Source organism: Centroberyx affinis, unplaced genomic scaffold, assembly GCF_046629955.1.
Source record: "Centroberyx affinis isolate AG114_WGS23_722 - 3 ecotype Tasmania unplaced genomic scaffold, CSIRO-AGI_Caff_v1 ptg000061l_1, whole genome shotgun sequence".
Classification (NCBI taxonomy): Eukaryota; Metazoa; Chordata; class Actinopteri; order Beryciformes; family Berycidae; genus Centroberyx; species Centroberyx affinis.
Genome location: NW_027278772.1, coordinates 32,017 through 59,156, shown reverse-complemented (window position 1 = coordinate 59,156; position 27,140 = coordinate 32,017). Strand labels below are relative to the sequence as shown.

Genomic DNA, 27,140 nt, shown 5'->3' with positions numbered 1-27,140 from the left:
AGAAAATCTGGAGGAACTGGATGTGAAATCTGATGAAAGTAGAAGAAAAAACAAAGGCGATACATTGATCTCATGGCACACAGAATCCCAGCTCTCTGTATGCTAATCCTCATTGTCCAGATTCCAGACATATTGGTAGACATATACAAGCAAGGTCCACGTTTAAAAAAGGTTGTGTGTTTTTCAGGTGTTCCTGGAACATTTCATTCCTAGAAGAGAAAATATTCATTGGATTTGTACGTAGTATTTCACAGAGGAGGGAGAGAAATCTTCTCTGCATATTTCACATCCATGCTGGTAGATTATTCACTTGATCCATGCTAATGCTTTGGCATGCTTTTTCTTTTCTTGCTCTTTTTTTTTCATCACGGAATGAAAAAAAAAAAGGTCAGCCTCGCAGAAAACCTCTCTCTTCCTTATCTGTACCTCTGCTACAAAACAGTAGTGAGAAAAGAGGCTTATTTCTGTGAGCTATACAGTAGACAACATCCTTATTTGGAAGGTGATACTTTCAGGTAACCAAACAGACAGCTGCCAGAGAGCAGGCAAGGAGAGAAGGAGAGGAAAAGAGAAGAGAAGGGAGGACGAGAGGAGGATACAACAAGAGAGGCGAGGAGAGGAAAAGGAGATGAGAGGAGAAGAGAAGCAAGGAAATGAAAAGAGAGGAGAGAAAGGAAAAGCCTCAGAGTCAGCAGTCAGCAACATGTCAAACTGCTTTCCAGATTACTCTGCACCCAGAGACCTTAGAAGGGCAAGGAAGTAGCTGGCTACACCTCCTTGGCACTCATACGTTGTTTTTATGGATCTACGCACTGAAAGCTAATGCTGGCTCCTGTGAAGTGGCATCGACAACCTGAATTCGTTTCTAAGGTGCATCCAGTTTAATACACCATACACCGACTAATTGGCAAGTAAGCTCTTTGATCATATTTCGGTCAGGAGAGACTATGAATGCTCAAATGAAAACGTTGGAAACTTTGGCGTAAGCTCCATGGTGAAACTCCTCCAGTCGATTAGGAGTACATCCATGGATGGACGAAGGAATTGATCATATTAACGTTCAGCATCTGTTAGTGATGAAAAGGTTGCTAGCAGTTTCTCTTCTGTCTGTCTGGTATTTAGTGAGCTACGGTGCATATGCCAACACTTGATGATGATGCTAAGATTGCTTCCAGTACACCATGTGATAAAAAATTAACATGCATAGTAGCAGACCAAATAAATCCTGAAATACATAAAAATAAACACATAAGCGGTGAAAACACTACTCCTGTTTTTGTCACACAGTGGTGAGTTGATCAAAGAGCTCATTTGGCAAAAAAAACAAAAACATGTTAGAGCTTCAGTTTTTATTTAAGTAATGAAGATGCAGTACAAAAATAAAACATCAAATTGCAAACTTGTTGGATTTACTTAAAAGCTGATGCAAATTTTGTCTCAACTTTTGTGAGTGAAGTAACGTTTTTTGCTTGCATCACTTCACTCAGTGTTGATCTAATTGCATATTCCAGCAGCCTGACATCGGCCTGTTCAGAGGCTGAATAATTCTAGAGGAATTAGGCTTTTGTCTGTTTGAGAAATCTGAAAATGTGTTGTTGTATAAAATGCAAAAGAGAGGATGCTAGTATAGTATAGTGTAGTCTGAACATAGAGCATTTTACGCATGTATAGGGATGGGATGGGTTCAATCAATCAATCAATCAAACAAACAAACACAGCTGCGGTCAATCAGTCACATCCCTATTTTAGTTTATTTTTACTTATGATTCATTTTGTAGCTCTCACACACAGCACTGTATATGTCCTTCAATATAAATAGAAGGATCTATTTTCATTCCTTGGAACATCTCATTAAAACACATTGACAAGTGAGGCTCAGTAACAGGCATTTGTCATCTTCATCTCCGCCTCAAATCAAGCTCTCAGAAAACTGTCAGTTATTTGTCAGATAATGAATGAAAAAAAAACACATTGAATAGCGCTTCCATTGACTTTACATCAACTCAAATCAGCTATAATCACTCTCCTGTGAAATCGTTAACACATTCTGTCACTTTTCACACATCACTGACAAAACTTTAGCCGCAACTTTTGGACATCACGCCTGCATGACGTTTTTTTTTTTCTCACTGCTTCTCAGTATATCTAATATACGAATCATGAGGTACCATTGATCATGTTATTGATCGTGTTAACTGACAGTTGAATCATATCTAATCAAATGCAGTGCCACCATGTCCACAGTATATTATAAAAATAGAGAATGGGATGTACAGTGTGCGCCCTAGTCAATAGTCTTTTTATGAATTTCAACAGGAAAATCCTATTAGATTAGGTCAAAACCAAGTTGACGTGTCATATTTTGCAGCCAATCCTAGAGAATTTTCCTATTGGACTGGAAATGAATAACATTTTACCAACATGTAAACAAATGTCCATTGACCTGAGGGTTCCTTATTACTGGTCACATAATGATCACAGCTGTTGCTACATGTGCACTACTTACTATTGGCTCGAGGCCATCAGAGAACACACGGGTCCAGATTTGTGTCATTTTGAACACACGGGCTACTATAGGTATAGGCTATTGTTTTTCACTGCTGCAAAATGAATTCGAACCCGGCTAACTGTGTTTACTCTGAAATGATACGGTCAATAAAAAAGCAGACACAACGACAAATAAATCAATTAGGGGATGTGCACATTTATTTAATATCTCCCCAGGCCTCCTTTCTCTCTCTTTGTCTCTCTGTCTCTGTCTCTGTCTCTCTCTCTCTCTCTCTTTCTCTTTCTCTCTCTCTCTCTCTCCCTCCCCCTCACAGCTATAAAGTCTGCTGCGCCGCTAGATCCAGTAAACAATGCCCAAACTGGATTGATTAAAGCTTCTTTTTCCTCTAAAACCCATCTGTTGGGCCAATCAGGCCTTTCCTAATGTATGACCCAATCTGTGTCCCAGAGCTGTGTTTAATCCAGCAGCTTACATTAAAAGAGCGGGTGTGGAGTGGCGTTTCACTCCAGCCACCACAAGTGGCCGGACAGACTCTAATTCTGCAACGCTTTGAGAGCAGTGGTTAGAGGAATTAGTGAGAGTGGTGCACAGATCCGAGGCAGCCCTCACAGATTGAACTCCTGAATTTGTATCTAATAGCCCGCGCTCTACCCTACCCTCCTCCCCCGACATATGTGCATGGCTCGTCCCCGGGGGCCTGCTGAATATGGGCAGCACTAAGTGGAAAAGAGTGTTAAGTGTGGTTAAAAGGGATAGAGGGGATAGGAAACAGGAAAAGGGTGGAAATCGGCTTCAGCGGCACGGACAGAGCTGTTCACAGTGGTGGTGCAGTGTAAAGTAATATTTTAATGAGCGGTGGTTACCAGATCACCACCGGAGCCCCCACTGAGCCAATTCAGCGCTCAGATCAAGAGCATTAGAGAGCAACGCCGCCGCTAAACCGTCACTCATGGCACGTTTTAATGCAGCCGTCCAAGAGTGTGAGTGTTGTTTGAGAAAAAACACTCCTCTTCACACTGTTCTTCAAATAACATGTTTCCATTTCACCCGCTCCGGTGTTGACTGACACTCTGCCACTACGTCTCTCTTGATATCTTTTCATAAATGTCGCAGCTCGGCAGTGGGCACAGGGGATTGGTGCAGTCATTACACCGCGGCAGCATAACAGTTTGCAGTGCAAGTGAACGCCTCATACGTCTGTGTGCTCTTATGAGGAGAATTCTCTTGACTCAGCCGCAATACTAATGGGGCCTGTAGGACTTAAAATTGTGATAGAACAGTATCTCATTGGCTGGGTCTTTGGGGAATCTACCACTGAACAAAAATATAAACGCAACACTTTTGTTTTTGCTCCCATTTTTTATGAGTTGAAATAAAAGATCTAAGATTTTTTCTATGCACACAAAAGGCTTATTTCTCTCAAATTTTCTTCAAAAATTTGTTAAAATCTGTGTGAGTGAGCACTTCTCCTTTGCCGAGATAATCCATCTACCTGACAGGTGTGGCATATCAAGATGCTGATTAAACAGCATGATTATTGCACAGGTGTGCCTTGGGCTGGTCACAATAAAAGGCCACTCTAAAATGTGCAGTTTTATCTTGAAAAAATACATTTATTAGGCACTGAACTATGGATCTCACATGACAAGGGCTACAGATATGCATTTTTTGAAAACCAGTCAGGATCTGGTGTGACCACCATTTGCCTCATGCAGTGTGACACATCTCCTTCGCATAGAGTTGATCAGGTTGTTGATTGTGGTCCGTGGAATATTGGTCCACTCCTCTTCAATGGCTGTGCAAAGTTGTTGGATATCGGCAGGAATTGGAACACGCTGTTGTACACGCCGATCCAGAGCATCCCAAACATGCTCAATGGGTGACATGTCTGGTGAGTATGCAGGCCATGCAAGAACTGGGATGTTTTCAGCTTCCAGGAATTGTGTACAGGTCCTTGCAACATGGGGCCGTGAATTATCATGTTGCAACATGGGCTCTGGTGGACATTCCTGCAGTCCAAACTTGCGACATCTGTGGCATTGTGTTGTGTGATAAAACTGCACATTTTAGAGTGGCCTTTTATTGTGACCAGCCCAAGGCACACCTGTGCAATAATCATGCTGTTTAATCAGCGTCTTGATATGCCACACCTGTCAGGTGGATGGATTATCTTGGCAAAGGAGAAGTGCTCACTAACACGGATTTAAACAAATTTGTGAACAAAATTTGAGAGAAATAAGCCTTTTGTGTGCATAGAAAAAGTCTTAGATCTTTTATTTCAACTCATGAAAAATGGGAGCACAAACAAAAGTGTTGTGTTAATATTTTTGTTCAGTCTTTGAATTTGAATCTGAACGTATGCATGCACCCAGAAGTAACAGTTCAAGAGCATGCTTCCTATCAAGAACATAGGCAGGTTTCCCCAATACATTTAGAGCTGTTTTGATATACTGAGTCCTTTATGTGAAGCGAAGAGTATTACAGACAAAGCTAGAATTCCTCACATTTCTGGGTCAGATAGCATCCATAAATCTTTCTTATTGAAAATGTCATGTCTGCCCCACCCCATCCGCTTCTCCTTTCAAAATAGAAAAAAGTCAGAAATAAACAAAAACCAAAAGGAAAAAAAAAAAGATTGTCTAGACATATGTTGTTGAAACACAGATAATTGAGGCTCTTCGTCCTTGATCTGGAGATTAAATTTTCATTTACGGAATAAAGTACAAAGCTGAGAAAAAGCCTTCAAAGAGTCTCTGAAACTGATAACACAGCACATATCAACATTCACCTGACGTTAGGTAGAATGCCATTATAATATGTGCTGTGCTATCGTTTCGGGCCGAACGCAATGAAAGCAGTTTTCAACCTCGGGGCCTTGAGCTCGCCTTGCAGGCTGGCAACACATGCCACCAATTATTTTACCACAGTGTCAAGGTTGCACACTTTCCACATTTCGAACTCATGCTAGAGAGTCCCATCTCACCCACATTACAGTCTGGTTACGAAGCCACTGGAATTAAACAACTTTGCATTTAAAGTCAGCCACTTTTATCACTTTAATGTTAGATATAATTTTATATTGAGGTCTGATTGGCACTTGAGGCGCTATAGCGAATGTCCTTTGTAAAGTGGTGTCAAATGGTGTCAAAGCTATAGTACTGTAGGATTAGAATTAGATGGTGATGAGTGAGCAGAGTGGCTAATTAAGTGTTGCTTCTGCCTCTGAATACGGTTTCATATATCAGTAATCCTATATGACCTTAGCCACTGGAGACTAGGGATTGTTGGCTCATACACAGAAAGCTCGTTCACATATAGAATGATGTAATAGATTTCACTTTGTCCATTAACAGATCATTTGACACTGTAATTAAAAACACCTCGCAGTGATGAATTAATCAATTCCCCCGAGTGGGTTGGAAAGATAAGCTGAAAGCCGTTTCTCTCACACAGGAGGGCGGAAGGTATGCGCAGTATTTAGATACCTTGGAGAGGAAGTGGAGAGGGAGTGTCGTTCGAGTCGTGCTGCAACGGAATGAAAAGGGCAAGGGAAAGTACGAGCTAAAGAGAGGGGAGAAAGGAAGGAACAGTGTGTGACGGACAGTACACTTCAACAAATACACACCATGCATGATGCATACTCACACTTTAAATGCTGCAACAGATTTAATTGATTTTTGGTGTTTGTTAACATTTATCTATATTATAACATTTGGAAGGAACTATACATTATTATTGTTTATGTTATTATTATGTTATTAACAGTTTTAGCAGATAGACTAAACAGTCTATATTACTAAAAAACAGGGATATCTTTTATTCCTTTTCATCATAACTAGATGAAAAATACAAAATATCTAAAATGTAAAATATACTGTAGATTATAAGAGTTTTAACCTGTTGAGTTTGTAAGTCTGGCTAAAAGACTATTCAAGTGCCAAATTTGTTAAGACACCCTCACACCCACCCTTTACGTAGCCTATGTGGTTTCATAAGTAACCCCCACCCCACACACACACACACACATCACCACCACCACCACCACGTACACACACACACTGCACACCGCACACTGTACACCATATGGACAGCCTCTGGGCTCTTCCCTGTTGCCTGCGCCATTGGCGTGATGATGCTGTGACATGCTCAGTGAGGCACTCATTATCACCAAAGGGTGGCATGTGAGCCCTAGGTTACCTGGGAGGGAAGCTCTCGTTAGATATAAACAGCCTCCCTCTGTGTATTGGCCGTCTTTATGCCGCTCTCCTGAAACTGGGTGTTGCATTGCGGAGACGGACACATGATGCTATTTTGTATGTGTTTGTGTGTTTTTTGAGGGTGTGATTTAAGACTGACAATGTAGCGATCATTTGGCAAATGTGTGGCTTTTATGGTTGATATAACATTTCAGTAACATCATGTATTATAAACATAACGAACAGTAGAGGTATTACAGCAAAAGTACTAGTGGTGCTCCACAACTGTAATTTGTCCCAGTCCCAGCAGTCAGTGAGCTTGACTAGTCAACTGATTTTGGGTTTGATGTATACAGTAGCACACACTGTACTGTTCATCCTATTGTGGCTAAATGTAATGAATGATGGATGAGTTTCTTACAGAGTTTATTGCTGGGAGTTGTTTGCTTGATATGATCTGATACTGTATTTTGTAATGGAGTAATATTGGTGTGGTGTTTCAATAAGGAAAGCATATGGTTGTTTAATACACTCACAGCGAGCCCCGCTTTATAGATAATGCAACCTATGGAGTCCCATGAATTCTGTGATTATATGCAGCTGCATTTTCGTAATAAGTGGGGGATGACATTCTCGCTCAACTGACTATAGGTGAAACAAATAAACAGTAAACTCTATTCCCATGTGCAATTGTCTGCACACTCGCCAAAAATGTGCCCTCATTTATACTTTAAATTAGCTTGCATAAATAGGCTGAAGTGTGCCCGCAAAACACAAACAACACAAGACTCCCTGCAGGAAATACACAAAGGAGCTGCATAGAACAAAATCTTTTGAAGGGACTCTAAAAGGGAATTAAGCAGGCCTGTCAAAAAATTAAACTGGCTCTGGTTTGAAAAGGGATTCTTTTAGCTTCTCTCTTCTGCCTCGCCATTCCTTCTCCCAGAATGCATGGGGACCTGCCAAGCCACTGCAGTCCAACAGAGCCACGCTGCAGATCTTTTTGCCGTGGAGGAAAACCTCACACAGAGACTGATAGCCTTCTTATTTTCTCATGAAGAAAACACTTGACCAGTGTTTTCTCATCCTTAATTTGGAGACTTGAGCTTATGGTCTACAGACTACTTGTTGTCTTGGTAACAGACTAATGTCTAAATCTTTACTTTCCTCTTCCTTTTCAAACAGCAGAGGTTACCATGGTATCTCCAGTGAGATTTGGTTAGGTTGAGCCAGTTCAGCCAGACCCAAACACCAAAAATTGGCGAGTGAAACACAATCTAATTTCTCTGTACTCAAAAAAAAAAAAAAGTATATATATATATATATATAAATAAATAAAAAAACCTTTGTGTATGCCTTTGTCATGAGAACACAGGATGGGAGCTTTCTATTGAGTAAAACTAAACTTCTAAATTGCTCTGAAAATTGGCTTGTCCAAACATGTCAGAGGACTCAGTTAGACATCCAATTATGGCTCCACTGCTCTCGCAAGGCTATCGGCTGGAACAACATTTATTAACTGCTCTCTTATGAAAAATGAAGCCAAACATTCCGCAAATCCTCGCTAGATGGTGAGGCTAAGGGTTGACTTCTAATCCCATTCAGTAGGTTTGTTCATTTTAATGGCACCAGTCACCATAGTCCATGTGGAATTCTCTTGTATCGCCACCAGCTTAGAAGAAGAATTAGAAAAGTGGCAGTCGCATAGAAACATGCAAGAGAGGATATCTCACAGTATTTAGCACAGTTGTCATGACTGTCAGTGAAAGCCTGGCATTGTACTGTATTGTACATGAAATATCCATCTCGTCCAGCCGCCGGTTGTCTGCTTTCTTTCCCCTGCCGGTGATTAGATCAATTCAGCACAGTGGCAACATGCCCGAATGCTGCCAGAGATGCAAATTTTGTTTTTCTTTTGTGGCCTCCTCGCCCTTGTTGTTTTTTCTGTCTGCATTTTGTCATCTGGCTGTTAGTTCTTCATGGGTGACTCGCTTGCACGGACTGTGTTTTACCATGCCCAGATTAGGCAGCACATCCTCGTCCTCTTTCATGCTGTGACTGGCCTCCTCTTTACGCTTGCTCTTCCCCCGTTCCCACGCGTTGTGCTGCACGTTTATTATTTATGAGTGCATGCAAAGCTACTTCTGCTGAAGCAAATGGAACGGGAACCCTGCCTGGCTCCGACGTAAATAATACATTCGGCATGAACCTGCAGTCTTTCAAAGGTATTGCTGGACTTTTAGGTAGTGGAGCACGAGGTTGTCTCTGAGCCCCTGTATGCTTGGCCAGGGTCCCGATCTGCAGCCCTTTGGTGTTATGGCACCTATCTGCTGTCCCTTAGGGGGGGCTAATAAGATGCAGTACAGTAGTCCCAAGTTGCGTTTTAGACCATAAACTTATTATGATGCAGAATAGCAAGTCAACCAGCTGTAGCAGCAGCGAGGGAACTCATTATTTAAGTGGTACTATGACCGGTAAGTGTGGTTTGTTTTCCTAGATAGCTCTGCTGTGTCACAAGCTGGGTGAGAACATGACATGCACTTACAATACAGGCGAGCCATGCCTCTGAGCACTAAAACAAACTTTCTATTCCCAATAGAGAACAATCAACGAGCTTATTGATGGCTAAAAACTGACTCAATTGTAGCAAGGCTCTCCCTAACGGGTTTCAGGAACAGTCGCCCCTGGCCAGCATTAATGCAGACGACTGTCCCGCTCCCATTCACTCTGTCAGTAGCTCACTCTATTAGAAAACTTTTTTTTTTTTTTAGCAGAAAAGCTTGTCTCTCAAGTTGAAATTGACCTATTTAAGACTCAATATAGTAACTGCTGTGGAGTGCAGTGTGCAGCTCACTGAAAAGTGTGTGTGTGTGTGGGGGGGGGGGCATTATGAATCTGTCATTCCTCTGAGAGACATAAGAGGTAACCTCATGTAAAATTTAGGGTGGGTGCAGAATGGAGGTCAGTAGAAGTTTGGTTCAGCCAGATCAGAACCACATGGAGCCATGTTGCAACACAGATTAGTATTGCTGTTTTTCTCACCAATAAACCATGGAGGGCTTCAGGGTCTTTCTTTGGGAGGTTCAATACTTTAAAATAGAGCTGGCCCCAGCTAGCAGTTACCAACAATCGCTGAAAGCATTATTGAAATTGTCCACTAAGTATAAAATGAAATAAAATGAAATATATAATATTGCATTTTCCAAAATAATAGACAGGGCTATGCATTAGTGGCTACACAGGCATAGCAATCCTGACAGATTGGTTAAGGAGGGCTTGGGGGAGCAATCAAGAATGCATTATGCTGTTTGTGGTGGTGAAATTGCAGTGTTATGTGGAAGGAGCAGAGGGAGGGCGAACAACAGCGTTAGAAATGGGTCCCACTTCACTTGCTTCTGAAATTGTTGAGGGGCAATGTTAACTACACATACAGAGGTTGTTGGTCTGCTGGTTTAGTGCCGTCATTAGTCATTTTACTTGGGTTCAATTTCTTGATAGTTCTTATCTGCTCAGTCAGTCGTTGGAGCTTAATTGTATGAGCATGCGGACCCGGGTGCGCAGTGTTTATTCTAGAGTGACTTATATTGCTTTAAAGCGGCAGAATAATTTTCTGCTTCAGCAGACACATTGTTGGATGAAATGTGGAAATAAAGCTTGAAGATCCACTTAGCATTACTTTGATCTTATTACAGCTTATGCCTAGCTCATGCATTCAATTTATGTCAAAATTCTCTTCACGCTTTTGAATATTCATTTAAGTCAATGGTACACACTGCACACGGTCCAAAGCTGCATTTTATGTGCGACTCAATATCAGAAGTGACAACAGCATTGATGAAAAGAAAAAAAAAACACACAGAAAATGCAACAAACCTATCTTGGTAAGAGGGTTACTGTTTAAAATGCAAATTAAACTAAAGTATCCACAAGTTCATGAATTCTGTCCTGAGTGAAATGTTAATGCAACCAAGACAGCATTTATCGCCATAATTTTGTTTCTGAATTCTGAATACCATACAGTTTTAAGTTCCACATGTTATTATGCCTATACAGCTCAGCAATTATGAGAGAAAAGCTAAAAAGCTAAAAATCAGGGAATCAAAACTCAAAAAATCAAAACTCTAATTTGTGTAGTTCTACCGCTTTATAACCTGGAGCTGTTGTTGGCAATGAATGTCAGACTCATAAAATGTATTTATTTGAACTTTTATAAGCTTTATATTTTTTCACACTATGTAATGGACAATAAAAATGTATCTTATCTTAGTATTATGAATTATTGTTCAAAACCAGAAAATGTACTATGATCCCCAGAAACATTATCCTGGATACTGTCACAGTCACATTTTCTGTGTTAATTCTTCATGTTATGCATTGGAGAAACTGTCCTAGAACAACAGGGTAACGTATTTCAAGAATTCCGTTTTTTTTTCCCTTTTGAATTTTAATTAAACCCTTTACCTTACTGTGATGCTCGGATGCAAACTTGCAGTGTGTTGAATACAGTATGCCAATTAGGTGCATAAAATGTGACTCTAACAATATAAAACCAAAGGAGTTCAGTGCACATTGATGCTCACAGCACTCTTTTAAACCCACAGAGTCTGACTGTTCCTCTGTTCCCTGTTAGTGTGTAGTGTGATGATGCAATAGGACAGCTATCTGATCCCTGCTGTGTTGTACCGTGTGTCCGGTGGCACAGAACATGCTATGAGGAGAGAGGATGAGTCAGAAGCAGAGCAGACCTCATTGAACCACGATAGCAGGAGAGAGAAGGGGGGGGGTGGGGGTGGTAGAGAGATAGAGAGAGACAGAAAGAGATAGAGAGACTAGCCAAGTGTGGCAGAGAACTCCGGCTCGACTAAGATGACCTCTGCCTCGACACTGGAGGGGATGTTTTCCAACAGGTCGGAGCCCAATGTTGGCTTCTGGAACTAAGTACTCGGCCTCCTCTGGTCTGCCGCCTCCAAAATAACAGTACACCAAGTCCAGCGGGGGGGGTAAACAACACTGAAACACTGCCACGGTCCCCTACGTCTGCCCACTAAATTCACTGCTGTTTTTCATAACCCGGGTTTTCACTGTCAGCATTAGACACGATAACGGTTGCAAGTCGCATGGAGTTTGTTTGCAGTGAGTTATTGAACCAGAAATAGCTATGCAAATCGGGTTTTTACACAGCAGAATTGAAAATCTCTCTCTCTCCCTCACTTTCTCTCTCTCTCTCTTCCTCGCTCCATCTCTTTCTCTCTCTCTCTCTCCTCCTATGTGTCTCCCTATCTTTCTAACACACGTGTGTAGCCACAAATTCCTAGTTGCAAAGATTTTCTGAATGGAAGGCAATTTGTTTACCAGATATCTTGGAGCCATTGTTAAATAGTGCAAACTAATAGGTCTTCGAACGCTGTCGCTGTTGTCCCTGGGAGCACAGTGGGGCAAGCTTTAACTGATTGGTTCAAAAACAGAACTCAGGGAGTATGCCACACACTATTGACTGGCTAGATGCTTTTTGCACTTGCTTCCTTCCAATATGCCTCATTTTGTTTTTTAAAGATCGAGGGTAATAGGACTTATTTATTCATCAGATCAGCAGGCACCTAACCTGGAACCTAAATGTTGAATAGATTTTATATTAGATATAGACTCCATTTTGGAGAGAAGTGTTGATCTAAATGAGTGAGAGTAAGCCTTGGTTTTCAATTTGCTGGTATTTCTTTCCTCTTCGAAGTATGTTACTGCCTTATTTAGATCCTTACACATCTCGTACACGCCTGCCAACTGAGCCATATGCTCCAATGTTAATTGCATTTAGGCTCCAAATGTTTTGTGCACTTGATTACATGCCATGCAGCATTCCCTAAGAAGTTGATGATTTTGTCAGGTAATCAGTCCTGTTGAGTTAACGCCGTAGCTGACGAGCTGCCTGACGCTCATCTGTCACTTGTTGGTGTCTGGAATCTATGATTTTCCCATGGTAGTGATGTGTTATGTTCAAATCTTTTTTCTTGTTTAAAGTTATCTTTAGGATTGCAGGGGATTTGTGGATACAAAAATACGCCTGGGGCAAATTCCATCAATTTATGGCACTGGCCACTCTTATTGCCTCAATCCATTCATCTAGAGACTTAAGTAGCATGCTTTGTTGCTCATCCTATTATCACAATCCTTTGTAATGCAGTGATCTCCCCAACCTTTGGAACGGCAACGCCTCTGCTTCCAAGCCAGCTCTACTTTTCACCTCATCATTATTATCATGAAGTGTTTTAAAACAAGAAACAGAAATGCGTTATGTCAGACGCCTTCCCACATGGAGCGAAGGATGGCAGAGGAACTAATTAGCACCATGAAGAAGCATTCATATCACTCTTCCATGAAATGAGGTAGCTCAGATCCACTAGCCAGAGAGCAGCAGTTCATTACTGGCTCTCTCTGATCTAACAATGTGTTGACATTGCATTGTCATTTGCATTGTCACCCGTGCCTTCTTCTGTAATTCAGACATTAAGTAGACAATCGCTTAATTTCCCAAACACTCCAAATGGTGTGCCGATAGATTCAGTGTGGGTATTTAATTTCAGTTTATGGTGTAGTTCTGGTTTCAATGCAATCTATGGAAGAAATTTAAATTATTGTAGGAGGTCTGATGTATGTATTATACAATGCATTATGTAATATAGTGTTTTGAGTCCCAAGTATTGGTTAGGGTTAGGTTATTGGTTATTGGTGTTAACGTAGCTGTCATCCACTGACGAGAGTTGAAAGAGTACGTGGTGTGTTTTGACACATCGGTACATTGAGCCACTCAATATAAAACGTTTTGGAACATAAGCTCCAGTTACATATACAGTGTATATATGTATATATATATATATATATATATATATATATATATATATATATATATATATATATATATATATATATATTTATTTTTATGTATGTAGATCCCCCAGGCAGAGCACGAGTCTGCTGGATGGCCTTAGCCTTAGCACATTTTATGATGTTTCGTGCTATTCTTCGATTCAGACTGGGAATTGATATCATAAACTCTCACACTCAGGGAAGATAGGCTACTCTAACCACAAGGCCACTGAGCTGGGTGAATACTTGACCTTGTAAGTACGAGTTAATAAAAGTACATTTTTGCCTTTGCATGGGTACAAGCTGACAGAAATAGAATTATCTGCACAGAGTTAATGTGAATATTTTTTACAGCATACTGTAGTTATGCTCCTTCAATATTTGGGCTGATTTTTGGATTGCACAGTGAAACTGGACCATCAGTGTTACCCCTAAAATATAATTTCATAGATTGATTGCACTGGTTTTCCTGGTTTTAAAACAAGTAGGAGTTTTAATACACTTCGTGTTTTTTTATAGCTTAATAGGTAAACATGACATTCAATTCCTACTGGTGCCACCAATGCTAAAAAAAAATGTATGAACTGATAGTGTTGTTCATAGTGTTGGTCCAAATGGCATATGTACTTTCTTGTAACAATATACTTGATCTTATAATTGTAAGAAGATCCAAAACTAAATATTCATTAATTCATTCACTCACTCACTCATTCATTCAGATACCGTTTCATTTAATTTCATCCATGTTTTGTGTGTCAGTGTAATGGTTGTTTATGTTACTGGGGGAAGACTTGGCTCGGGGCATGACTGCTGGTGCACAACCAACTGCGTGTCACATTTGGATAAGAGATAAACAAAAACGCCTAACATGAACAACAACATTAGTTTGTTTTGCCCTCCAACCACAACATCCACCTCGGTCTCGTCCACTCAGTGGCATGCATCAGCAGTAAACAGACTCTTGTGTCTTATTGGTCCCATCGACTCACCACTGGCATTAGGTGCTTTGGGGAAAGTCTTGTATGAAAACTGTGTATGTGTGTGTGTGTGTGTGTGTGTGTGTGTCTGTTCTCACCTGACAGTGGAGCAGTTTGACTAGCTTGTTCAATCAACCAGAGAGTCACACTGATGTAATGCACGGTGCTAATAGCTGATTCATACGTCATTTTGGCGTTCGTGATGTTCACGGCACAGCACACAGTCTGCACAAACATCAGGCAATTAATGGCTCCTGCGGTCTAAGTGGCTCTTTAGAACTGAGTAGGGCTGCAACTAACGATTATTTTCATTGTGATTAATCTGTCGATTATTTTCTCGATTAATCGATTAGTTGTTTGGTCTGTAAAATGTCAGAAAATGTTAAAGTGTCGATCAGTGTTTCCCAAAGTCAAGATGACGTCCTCAAATGTCTTGTTTTGTCCACAACCCAAAGATATTCAGTTTACTGTCATAGAGGAGTAAAGAAACCAGAAAATATTCACATTTAAGAAGCTGGAATCAGAGAATTTTGACTTTTTTTCTTAAAAAATGACTCAAACCGATTAATCGATTATCAAAATAGTTGGCGATTTATTTAATATTTGACAACTAATCGATTAATCGATTAATCGATTAATCGTTGCAGCTCTAGAACTGAGTCCACGGTCAATCACCACAGTGGCAAACAATAACACACTTCTGGATAGTACCAGCCAGCCAGTCATCGCAAACACCGTGTCTCCGTGACTCCATCCGCATTGTTACAAAATTTTTAGGGGGCGCGACTCTACATGCAAGGTTTGCGTCACATCGCCTGTGATGTCATGGATGCCGCACAGTCCACAAAAAGCAAACTATAAAGCTGAGCCCAGGGGAGCTCCCCAAAACTGTGACCAAACCATTTAAAATAACTAAAAACAAAGGCATAGGTACATTCAGAAAAACATCCTATATGATCGCAGCCGTAAATGTATATGTGTGCCATGAATGTGTGAAGACCAGCCCTAACCCATTAAGCTAGGTTTTCCCTCTTTAGCCTCTTTCGTGATGAGCCACCTGGTCCCAGCTCCAAATCCATCAAGTGGAATAATTTCCCTGTTAACCAGCTCCGTCCGGCCACCTGAACACAGACCTCTATCAGATAGGAGATAGCAGCTAGAGTAGATTTAAATTCTGGTTGGAATAACACCCTGGCCTCCTGCTGCCCAACCCAAAAATCTACTAACAAATCAGGACTAATTCCTCAGCTATATTTCACTTTGAATATTTCACATGGCAGCAAGCATGTCAGCATGAAGACTCCAATAATGACTGTCCTGGGAATCCAGTGTCACCATAGATATTCAGTTTTTTCCCCCCAGTTCTCATTATCAATAACTGCACATAGGCAAAATTACTTAAAAGAAGTAAGATGTAGGACACAGGATGAAATCCTCTTGTCCTCTTTTCCTCGTGTTAGAAGAATGATTTGCAAAAGGTTTACAAAATGAAAGTAAGAAGGCGTCCCCAGAGCAGCCAATTTTGGTGGCTCACTATTCTTAGACTCCCAAAGAAGTATGTGCAATAATGTCCAACCAAATCTGTTCTATGAAAGTGAAATGTCACTTTATCATGTTATCTGGCCTGGTGTCGTAGGCAGGACGGGTAAAGTGTGATGCCAAACTCCAGGGACTGCAGGTGAAAATGAGTTCTCTAACTCTGGGGGAGTTAATGTAACTGGCCACTGTCCCTGTTGGATTTAAACAAAAAGATGTTTACTTCTACTTTAGATCTGTACTTTAAATCCAGCAGTGTATATCTGTACTGTAATGAGGAATGTGTAATCTATAATGTACTATAGATAGCAGAGAGATAATTGAGACTGTGCCAGTAGCATACTGACTGCCTCAGCTGTCTAATACTGTACAGCACAGAATTAAAACCTCCTGTTAAGATCTCACCCAGCTCTGGCTGTCAGTACAAAGGCGGGCACAGCAAGACATCTCCCTCTCTTTTGCTAGCCCCTGCCAAATAAGCAAGAGTTGAGCTCTTTGCATGAAACCAATCGTTTCACTAATTTGAGTGGCTGCACTGGAACAGAGTTCAAAGGAGAGCTGTGATTTGCGACTGTTTTCCTCATGAGAGAAGCTAGCTCTGTTGGCAATAAGATGAGATTGCACTGATTGCATTGTTTGTTCCGCTCTCTGTGGGCCTCTTAGATGGAGACACAGAGTATTACTGGACAACAACCCTCTGAAAGTACATGAAGATTACTGAGCTGAGCGCAGCCAAGACAGACCACACAAACAGCATTACTCACCTCCCAGGTAGAGGAGGATGACAGCAAGTGGGGGAGAGGGGACAGAGAGGAGAAAAACAGACTTCATTTGTTCTCTCTCCGTAGATCTAACACAGTGTCATCAATTGCAGTGTGTTACTACTTTCCAAAGTTTTGACTGTATGTGCTGGTGAGTTTGTATGCAAATACCTTAGTATTCCAGGGGAGGAAACCACAGGCAAACACATACATGTATGATTATGCATGAATGCAACCTAATATTTGGTTCAATCAGTGTGCTCTAAATCAACACAAGCATTGTTTGTTTGCTTTTTCTTGTTGAAGAAAGCTGCTTACAAAATATGAATCCTTACAAGCAATCAAAACATGAAGAGGCTGCATAATAATAGAAGGCTTTTGCTTGTATGTGTTGTTACAGTGCATTTAAATTTCCTGGCAGTAGGTAGCCATATTTGGTGCACCATGGGGAACCCTGTTGTGCCTGGCCCTCAGCAAGCTAATCCTTAACACAACAAAGGCGGCCTGTTAAACCCTTCAGATCCATACTTTGTGATTTCAGGAGTTACTCTAATTGACCACCTTAGACTGCCAAGCAGAAGCTTTGGGAGCTGCTTGGCTTTAGCCCAAATGAGCCGGCCTACACATCTAAGTGTCGCCTTCCCAACATGTGAGCAAAAATGGCTGACCTGTGGTGATTTTGATTTCTTTCTTCCAGAATGCGGGAGAGGGACCTACGGAGCATGTGCAGAAGGGCGCTGCTGCTGACCGTCTGTTTGGTGTCTCTCTGGGGACAACTGACCAACGCGTCGTCACACAGAAGCCACATAGGTAGAGCACAATGTGTTTTTAACCTCTATTTATACAGAGAAGGGTTGCTGAACATGGTTGCTCTCTTTCAGAATGGCTTTTTTTCATTCATACAGTCACACACATTCACACCTGGGAACTGCCAGTATGGCCACAGTCGTCCACTGCTGGCCACTGAACAACACCACCGGAGAAGCTGGGGATTCAAGGAATAGTTGAAACACTGGTGAAGTTTGAATGTCAATGTAACACACAACGAGCTAGCTGGTGCAGCTTCATAGCAGCCTTCTCCGAACAACTGAAGTGAATGGAGACTGTTTCTTTTGAGTTCCAAAAGGGCAAATCATTACCATGAAATTACTCCGGTAGCTTTTTTGGTGACTGTTTTAGAAACCAAGTGGTACAGCGTTACTTTTTTTGAAAGGTCAGATATACCAGAGAATATTTACATCAGTAAGTTTACTGGATACAAGTTGTTATACGTGGCACCTAAAAGTTAAAGAGTAATTAAACCCCCCAAAAAACATGCTACTGAAATTGCCATCTGCTATTGGCTCATCTTTGGTATCAGGTGATGTCACCACCTGTTGTACTCTACAGAAGGTTAAACCGACAACCTTTTGGTTATAGGCCATATACACAGAGTCATTAAACAGACAATTTAATATTTACTGCCTTTGGAGACTATATCATTAAAGCCTGACCCAGAAGCTAAATGCAGCCTTGTAAGTTACCATTCATAGACCGATTACATTTTATGGTTCTTACCCTGAACATTAAACCAAATGCAATAGGACGCAGAGTAGTATGGACAGTAACACCCATTTTAACACACATTATACCATGGACTTGCACTATATCATTAAATGGCAACACATTGTCACATGCAGGGCCATTTACACAGTTTACAGTTCAGTTCTCTTGCAGACTGTGTTAGCTCACAACAAATTATTAATTTGCCAGTTCAGTCCAAGACCATTCATATGTACTGGCCACACAGTCCATTGCTTTCAGTGACCTTTTGTAAAGAAAGTTATATAATTAGCAGAGTTTTATTTGCTACTTTGGTCAATAGCCAAGCAACACTGTTGAAACGCCAAGTCAGAGATGTGGTGTAAGGTTGGCTTTCGTGCATGTGGGATTTTAACAGTTTAGCAGTCATCAAACTAACACATGGAAAGAGTAATACCTGTACAGTAGGTGTGTGTGTGTTCATGTGTGTGCGTGTGTGTGTGTGTGTGTGTGTGGCAGGGGACAAGACCTTTCAAAGAGATTTCCCTTAATGGAGAGATGGCCTGATCCGTGGGCGTAAAGGTAGAAGCTGTGACTACACATTGAAATAATGAGCCTTATTCCACTGTAGGGAAAACAGCACACAATGACTGCAGGGAAATGTCTCCATGTTAGCTGAAAACAAAAACATGACCAGCAAAAGACTTTGATAAGGCATCAAAACCCAAGGCTACCACAGGAGAGACAGCATAGGGAAAGGATAAATATTATAAAAAAAAAAAAAAAAGAAACAGCACCTGCATAACTTTGAGTGTTCCTTGTCTAGGTGCGTTTCCAACCAAGGGACAGCCGCAAGGTTAAAGATAGCAGAAGAAAAAGCTTTGGCAGCAGGATTCATTCAGTGAACCTTAACTTTTGACATCACCGGCTGCTGATTAATACTGTACATTTGACTTTTTAATAGTTTCATTTCAGATTCACCTATGACCAGTGCTTAATTCGTAAATGATGAGGTCCCGGAACACCAATCATACATAAAGGAAACTGCAATGGCTTCAGCCATTTACCAGAGAAATTCTGGTTCGAGTAGTTACGCATCAATATTCAATATAAATACTGAAATACCTGATTGGCATCACTGATTGGGGTGTGGCCAGACCTTTCAACCCACAGAGAGCAGTGCAGCAGCGGCTTTCTGGCCCATGTGAGTTAGTATTGTTTTATTCGTTAATGGAGAGCACTACAATGTTTTATAAAGTGATTAGCGCTGTCAATCATAGGTTGCAGTATCACAATACTTCTCCCTTTAGTTATTTTCTCCTCAGTAACCCTGTAACAGGAGTTTATCTCAGTAGGTAAAGTGTCTGCCTCTCGTGTGGAAAGTTGTGGGTTCAAATCCAGGCTTGTCCTGGTCATTAGTCATTAGTTGTCAAGAACAAGCGGTATGTGTTCTAATAAAAAGTCTGGCCGTTGTGAATAGCTTCAACAATGTGGTTGCAATGAAATGATGAACTTTACAGAAGTCACGGGCCAACACAAAAGCTGGTGCTAAGCCTTAACTAATAGAGTGTGTGTCCGATCTTCACAACATGTCAGCTTTTGTGTGTCTTTCTATCTTCTGTTTTGTCTGTCTTTTCAAATTGTGCTCGGACCCGCAATTGCCGCTTGCGGCTATATTTACCAATTATTTCTGGACACTCAACATAGCGTGCAATTGCCCACATATTTAACTGTGGGACTTAAGCTCCGCACTTGAAATTCTGTTTCGCAGTCATCTATGCAAATATGAATTTCGATTGTCCCAGCAGAGACCTAATAGATTACAGAATATGCTAACACGTTTACAAACAAAAAAAATCATGCTTACCTTGTCTAATTTTCCAAAATAGTCCACAAAGCGGACATATGGACAGCAAATTCAACTTTTAGCCATGACGCTGTCTGAAGTTTACCATAACACACTCTGCAGAGCAGCTCACTCATGTGTGACGTGATTACTATGCGCTTGTTGTTACTTTCTAATAGGGTAAACACCTGTCTTCCTATGGAAATGAGACAGGTTTTTGGAAAGGAGGGGAAAGGAAAGAAGAGGCAACTATTGTGAGTATTACATGGCAGACCAAAAAAAAAAAAACTTTCATGCCACCAGGTGCCGGGTCCACGCAAATAGGTACCGGAATGCAGGTAGTCCAAAACCGTGAGGACAAATTAAGCACTGCCTATGACACAGCAGGAATACCTTAGCTTCACACTCTAGGCTGTTTTTTCATGTGATAATCTTATCAACACATTGAATATTTTCTATCCGTATTGAATACTGTTGATCAGTGTTTAGACTGACAGCACATTGGTAAATCCCACTTGTTTGAATGCAAATATGTTGGATAAATCATTTAATCTTCAAGCTTACGTCACCGTCTCTATGGTTTTGTATTTGCTCTACTATTGTAGTTTGTGTGCTTATTCCTGTGATTTATTAGGAGAGAGAGCAGCAGCACAAGTAGCCTGGCCTGGTCTCTCCGGGCCGGGCTGACACTTAGGTAATCACGCAGCCTGTCCCCGAGCTACGGAGGTCAAGTCAAGGTGGGCCCAATAAACAAACCTCTTTAGCCCCTCTGTTTATTGAGGTGGGGGCTTCGCCAAAGCAATTGAACCTTTCACCGTAGCCTGACGAGTGCATGCTGAGCGTACAGCGCACACACATAACCCCCGTAATAAGACTACTGCATCCCCCCAGAGCACCATCCACATTCATTAGCTAGTCATGAAAGAGTGGAGAGGGAGAGGAAGGGAGGGAGAGGGTGCAAGAGAAGAGTGGAGAGTGGTCTAGAGAGAGAGGGAGAGAGAGAGAGAGAGAGGGGGGTGGAGATAGGGAGAGAGAGAGGGAGAGAGAGAGAGAGATAGGGAGAGAGAGAGGGAGAGAGAGAGAGAGATAGGGAAAGAGAGAGGGAGAGAGAGATAACAAGTACCTCTCGGCTGTACAATTTGTTTTGGTCCCGTCGATAGGATTTAGACTGATGATGTGACCGGGTCAAAAGGGAGCCTCATTACTCAGCTATTTGGATATTTAGATACTTCTTTGGATACTAACAGTAACTCACTCTTTCTAGTTTAAAAACAAGCAGGTAATCAAGCTCTCTGCGGTTTGTTGGCCATTGTCTACAAGGCCAAATGCTGAAATGCAGCAGAAAGGAAAACAGGCGTGAAAAACACATTGCCCTGTCTGGCTGTGTGATGCAATGTGGCAGCAGCTCCCTTTTCTTGAGATAAAAATGCTCTAAGCAGTTCCGTTTACAGGTCGTAAACTCTGTTACATTTTTTTAAGTGTAAGGCATTAAGCCACATGGCTCATGGATAGCTCCACAAATTGGAATCAAAATGACTTTGGAGCTCAGGTTTACGCTGGGTTTAAATCAAGGTCCCGTTCTATATTCGCACACACAGGAGGCTACGCTGCCTTATTAATAAGATGAAACTGTGCACTGGCTCTCATTTGAATTCAGTGGAATATTTCCATATTTGCTTATGGTAGAGACTTTCTAAAAACTGTGTGATGCACTCTAATGGCTCATTCTCAAGCTGATTTTCATGCTTCAGGGGATTTTTTTTGTATTCTATGCAAATTGGCTTTAACTTTTTTTCCTCTTTGTTTTTAGTGTTTCATATTAGGAACAAACTGATTCTCCGGAGCCCAAATTAATGGTAGGATACAACATTAACTTTTTTCCCCCAACGTTAACTTTTTCCCCACTGCCCCAGTCAGATTAATTTTGGAAGAGATACATTAAGATGTGTCACATTAATAAAAAAAATGTAACTAAAAATCTGCTTACTAGACAAATTACAATTGTTTCCCTGTAGCAGCCTGGGAAAAAAATGCTTTGCATGCTTGATGGGTCTCCAATGTGTGAAGAACCTGGCGGTGGAGGAGCACTTTTTTTGAGAGTGTTTAAAGGCTTAGATCGATAGATAGATAGATAGATAGATAGATAGATAGATAGATAGATAGATAGATAGATAGATAGATAGATAGATAGATAGATAGATAGATAGATAGATTATTTACTGTAATAAATTCAAAATAATATAATTTGTGACACAGGTTTGAGTAGATTTAGTCATTGTTTTTGAACAGTGTTTGTACCAATACTGTAAAAAAAAAACAAGAAAGAGCATGCAGGTCATACCGCTTGCTAGTCTGCTCATTTTATTCTTACCACTCTCTGCTTTTCTCTTTACTCATTTTTTCAACTATGTAAAAAGGATCCTCCCATTTTTGGAGTCGCAGTGTGAAACAGTGTCATTCAGGAGACATGGTCACGGGCAGAGGGAGCCAGGGAGAGAAAGTAAGCAAGGGGGGAGGGAGGAGGAGGAGAGGTGGGAAAATGTGCCAGGACACAAATCAAAGGAGAGGTTGTACTTGGCCTGTTCACAGGTCAGTTAGTGCCTCATTTGTCAATTCACCTATACAAATTAAGGCAAAATAATTCAAATGGGGGAACATTTTGGGGAAAAAAATTTGATTCCGGCCAGTTGGACCGCATTTTCCACCTCATTATTTCCCATAAGGAGCTACCTGGGAGCTAGTGACAATCAGTGCTTCCAATTTCACAGGCTTAGATTGTAAATAGCCACACAGTGCAGCATATCTCCTCGCTGGGATCTCTGTTGCTGTGCGATAGCTTGCATCAGCTAGCTGCACGCTCCGCACAACAGGTCAGCTTGGGAGCCTTGCCCAGGGATGGCATGACATTATACCGGGCGGCGGCCGAGCGGGTCACCCCCTCCCCGGGGACGTGTGGGGATGTGGCTGCGGAGCATTCGGCCTGACATTTGGAGAACAGGTGGATGACACGATGGTGGACGGAGATAGAGAGCAGAGGGAGATTGAGATGGAGATGTGGAGCTGTTTGAGATGCACTGTGGGGATGACAGGGGTCAGCTAGCCCCATCTCCTGGTGGCAGCTACCGAGATTAGAAAACCGTCAAACGTCCTCTGCTATACGCATCTGAATGGCAGCTGTATAGATGTGCTGTGAGTGGCTGCATGTGGCCCCTCTTGTCCTCTGTGTGCGGTTGTGCAGAGAAAGAAGGGGAGCAGGAGGATGGTGTGTGTTCTGCGAGAATGCCATTAGTTTCGGAAGCAGTAATTCACAGGAAATCGAAATTCACTCATGAACTTGCTCTTTCTTTATCACATGTATTATGTTATGTAAAAAAGAATGCATTTTTATACATGTGCTATACCATGCAGGGTTTAATGTCATCATCAGCCTCAGCCTGCCTTGAAGTCAAGTTGCTTGCGTTCATGTGTTCAAGCGCACACTGATTAAACTAGTGGTTAGAAGAAAATCTATCTCGATGTTTCATTGTGCCGGAGGACCCCTGCTGGGTTCATAAGGATCAGATACAGTTCTGAACTTGTTCTTTTTATAATATGTATTATGTCATGTGGAAAAAATGTGTTTTTCTACATCTGCTACCATGCAGTATTTAATGTCTTCATCAGCCTGCATTAAAGTCAAGTTGCTTGCGTTCATGTGTTCAAGTGCACACTGATTAAGCTTGTAGTTAGAAGAAAATCCATCCCGATGTTCAATTGTGGCAGCGGACCCCTGCTGGGTTCGTAAGGATCAGATACACTCTTAGTCCTCTGTCTCCATTCCCACTCTAATTACAGCTCAAATGTAAACCCATTATCCCTCGCCACATTATGAGTTACCTCTAGCTATTCTGAAACTCAAAGAAATGAGGATTTTTGGATTTTGATAGAAATCGACAGAGAGCGTGGTGATAACGATTTGAGCTGATGAATGCAATTAGTGGAGAAGTGCTAACAGCATGGCGGTAATTGGGTCTTACAAACTAAAAGCCTGCCCTTACCCAGCAATTAGAGCAACCTCCTTTAAAGTTAGTCAATTGTATTGCTGTTAATGGCCTATGCTTGGCTGAAGCTGAGCAAGAGGTGGTCCAGTCCCCTTTCAAATTGGCCACTGCCCCGTTCCTTTGCTCATCACAGGGTTTCAAAGCTCTGTTGAATTTCTAATCTGTTGAAGAATTTTGAAGTAATAAATGTGTCAGTGAAGGTAATTAAATGCTCCAAAGACTGTATTATATGGTAGGGTGTTTGATATATGTTGCTTGTTGTTACATATCATTAACTTTGGAATGAGCAATCATTTCATAGAGCGTGTGTAATTTAAAGGGGAATACTGCCAAATTTCAGCTTTCAGATATATTACTCCTATCCTTTGCTAGTATTAGCAAGCACTCAGTAGTGTGTCCAGTAGCTGGAAACAAAACAGAAGAGTTTGACCTGCCCCTTAATGTGTGACATTATATGGGACAAATCCATAGAGAATTAATTTGAAACGGTGCAAAAAAGTGACTGGGATGGTATTCAAGATGATTTTCTGGACGAAAGGTCACATATTTCTAATTTAGAACAGATGGCACTACTATGAAATACAGTCTATTTATGTTTAAGCAAAGATTCAGTTCAGCCCATGAATTCAATCTCTCAAAAGACAAAGAAGGAAGTCCCGCGCACAAAAAGGTCACTTTTTACCTTTTATATAACTTGTCTTGAGGAAAGTCGATAGACAGAGATGTCGGTAGAATAAATTGGTGCCAAGGTGTTCTTTGATATGATTTGAGCTTGGGGTTCGTACTGCTCCCAGCACCACTCTCTGTGAAGTGGAGTCAAGTGGCGATGTGCATGTTATGCTCATGGATCTACAAATTTCCTTTCTCCTCCCAACTTTTGTCAATGAAGTAGTTATAGGCTGTACACCAGCATGACATCACAGATTACAGTCTTGCTTCTCTGGTGTTTGGCTTCAGAGAATACTTCATGCTCACTCGTACTGAATGAGCTGCCGGAGGCTATAAGTCTACTATATGTGAATGCTTAAGTTGAGCTGTATTCCCCTAAACGCTCTACAAAGGAATCTAAATGAGTATTTTCTAAAGAGGTACATACAGAATACATGCCTATAGTACGTACCACTGGCCTTTTAAAAGCTTCAGAGGAGCAGGCGGGGGCATCAGGATTATGACGAGACAGGAGTTGACAGGTGCAGCTATACTCACTGAAGCCTGCGACGTGTTAGTGTAGAACCAGTCCGATGGAGTAGAGAAAGCAAGGAACAAGGTAAACTCTAGTATCCCTTCAATGAAGTTTTGAGGTCAAGTTTTCAAGTGCAATAAATAGGACATACATACAAATGCTAGTAATCCAGTAATCTGTCAGATGTCGCATACACACTCGTCCATGCACACCTGCGTCCATACACACCTATACATATCGTTTGCATTAAAATACAACTTAAATAGTGCAAAGTACAAAAAGACCTACTGTAGGTCTTATCACAAGTCTTTTACAATAATGCATCCTGTACTAACTAGTGCATTAAAATCCCATATACAGCATTATCACATTAAGATAGATAACCTTCAAAAAGCAAAGGCAAATAATAAGTTACTTGTTGGGTTAACCTTTGTGAAAAGTCCTAAGTATGACTACTTGAGGAGAAGTCGTCACTTTGCCTTTTGATTTCATAATCACAGACAGGTGATTTACAGCAGGGATGTGATTGCCTGACTGCTTAGCAAATGGACATTATTGTAACATCTTGCTTTGAGACATCTCATCTAGCTGCCATTATCATTTGAAATAACTCTCTCATGTGCCTCTAGGATTTTTTTTTTTCTTTTTTTTTTTTTAGTTTGAGGGCTGGTTGTTGTGGCACTACCTTTATTAACACCAGCGAAGACTCCTCCAACAGCTCAACATCTGTCTCTGAATCGGCACAGCACTATTTCAAGATGGCTGGGAATATGTCAGGAAAGTTTAATGTCCTCTCTAAACGCTAATTCCCTGTACTTATTACTATTACAGATTGGCAGCCCCCAATCGTAAATTTAACACATTTGCTTTAACAACTGTCCCCTGAAAGCTCTTTTCTGTGCGGGCGCAGTTAGATAATATAAATCCTAACAGACATTTATGAGTGCTCATCTGTAGCCAGGCGATGTTGGGAAGGAAGTCAGAGAGAAACTCGTCAGCCATTCAGCCCTGGGTAGTTTCCTCTCTTTTCTTTTAAAGTAATGCTATGCTATGGCCTAGTAGTTATTCACCAGAGGCTGGATACTGACTGAATAAAGTGAAATATAAGCTTCTAAAATACAGTCTATCAATCGCCTTCCTACATCTCCCGGCTCCGCTCCATGACTTTTTGCCTTCCGGCTCACATCTCCCCAGGAATGAAGTGCGGCGCTGAGTGTCCACACCGGACCATAAAAACAGCAACCAAGGCTGAGCATCAAGTTTATGTGAATGGACTGGAGCATAAAATGTAATGGGTGGAACCATTGGAGTTGTCCTGGAATGGCTTTTTTAAAAGGTTTGTCGACATATTTTTCAGGAGGATGGTCTATTAAAAAGAGGGACATTTATATTGAGTTGTCAGTGGGTGGACAGGTCAGATGCTCCTTTAATAGTGTCCTCAGGTAACCAGCAATTCAACAGGGATCAGTGATGGCTGCCGCCTTACCACTAACCAAATTACACTGTTTTCCAGGGTGAGGTATGATTTAGAGCAACAGAATAACTGTACCTCTGCGTTAGCATTGTTAATGTGATTAGATGTCAGTTTGATTTAGGAAAGAATAATCTCAATAATCATCAGCTATGAGTAATTTGAAGCTAACTTCTCTTTATTTTCAAACTGTGCCTGTTGCTCTACTTTTAATGGAGTCTGCCTTCTCCTCGGTGTAA

The 27,140-nt window shown here is 41.3% G+C and overlaps 1 protein-coding gene across 1 annotated transcript in view; it reads left to right on the top strand.

Annotated features, from left to right (window-relative positions):
• tafa3a (TAFA chemokine like family member 3a) overlaps positions 1-27,140 on the top strand; it is a 66,452-nt gene that overhangs the window by 22,027 nt on the left and 17,285 nt on the right. The window contains exon 2 of the mRNA XM_071519937.1: positions 17,538-17,650. Coding sequence (XP_071376038.1) covers positions 17,539-17,650 — 112 coding nt within the window. The 5' untranslated portion in view covers position 17,538. The remainder of the gene's footprint in view (positions 1-17,537; positions 17,651-27,140) is intronic.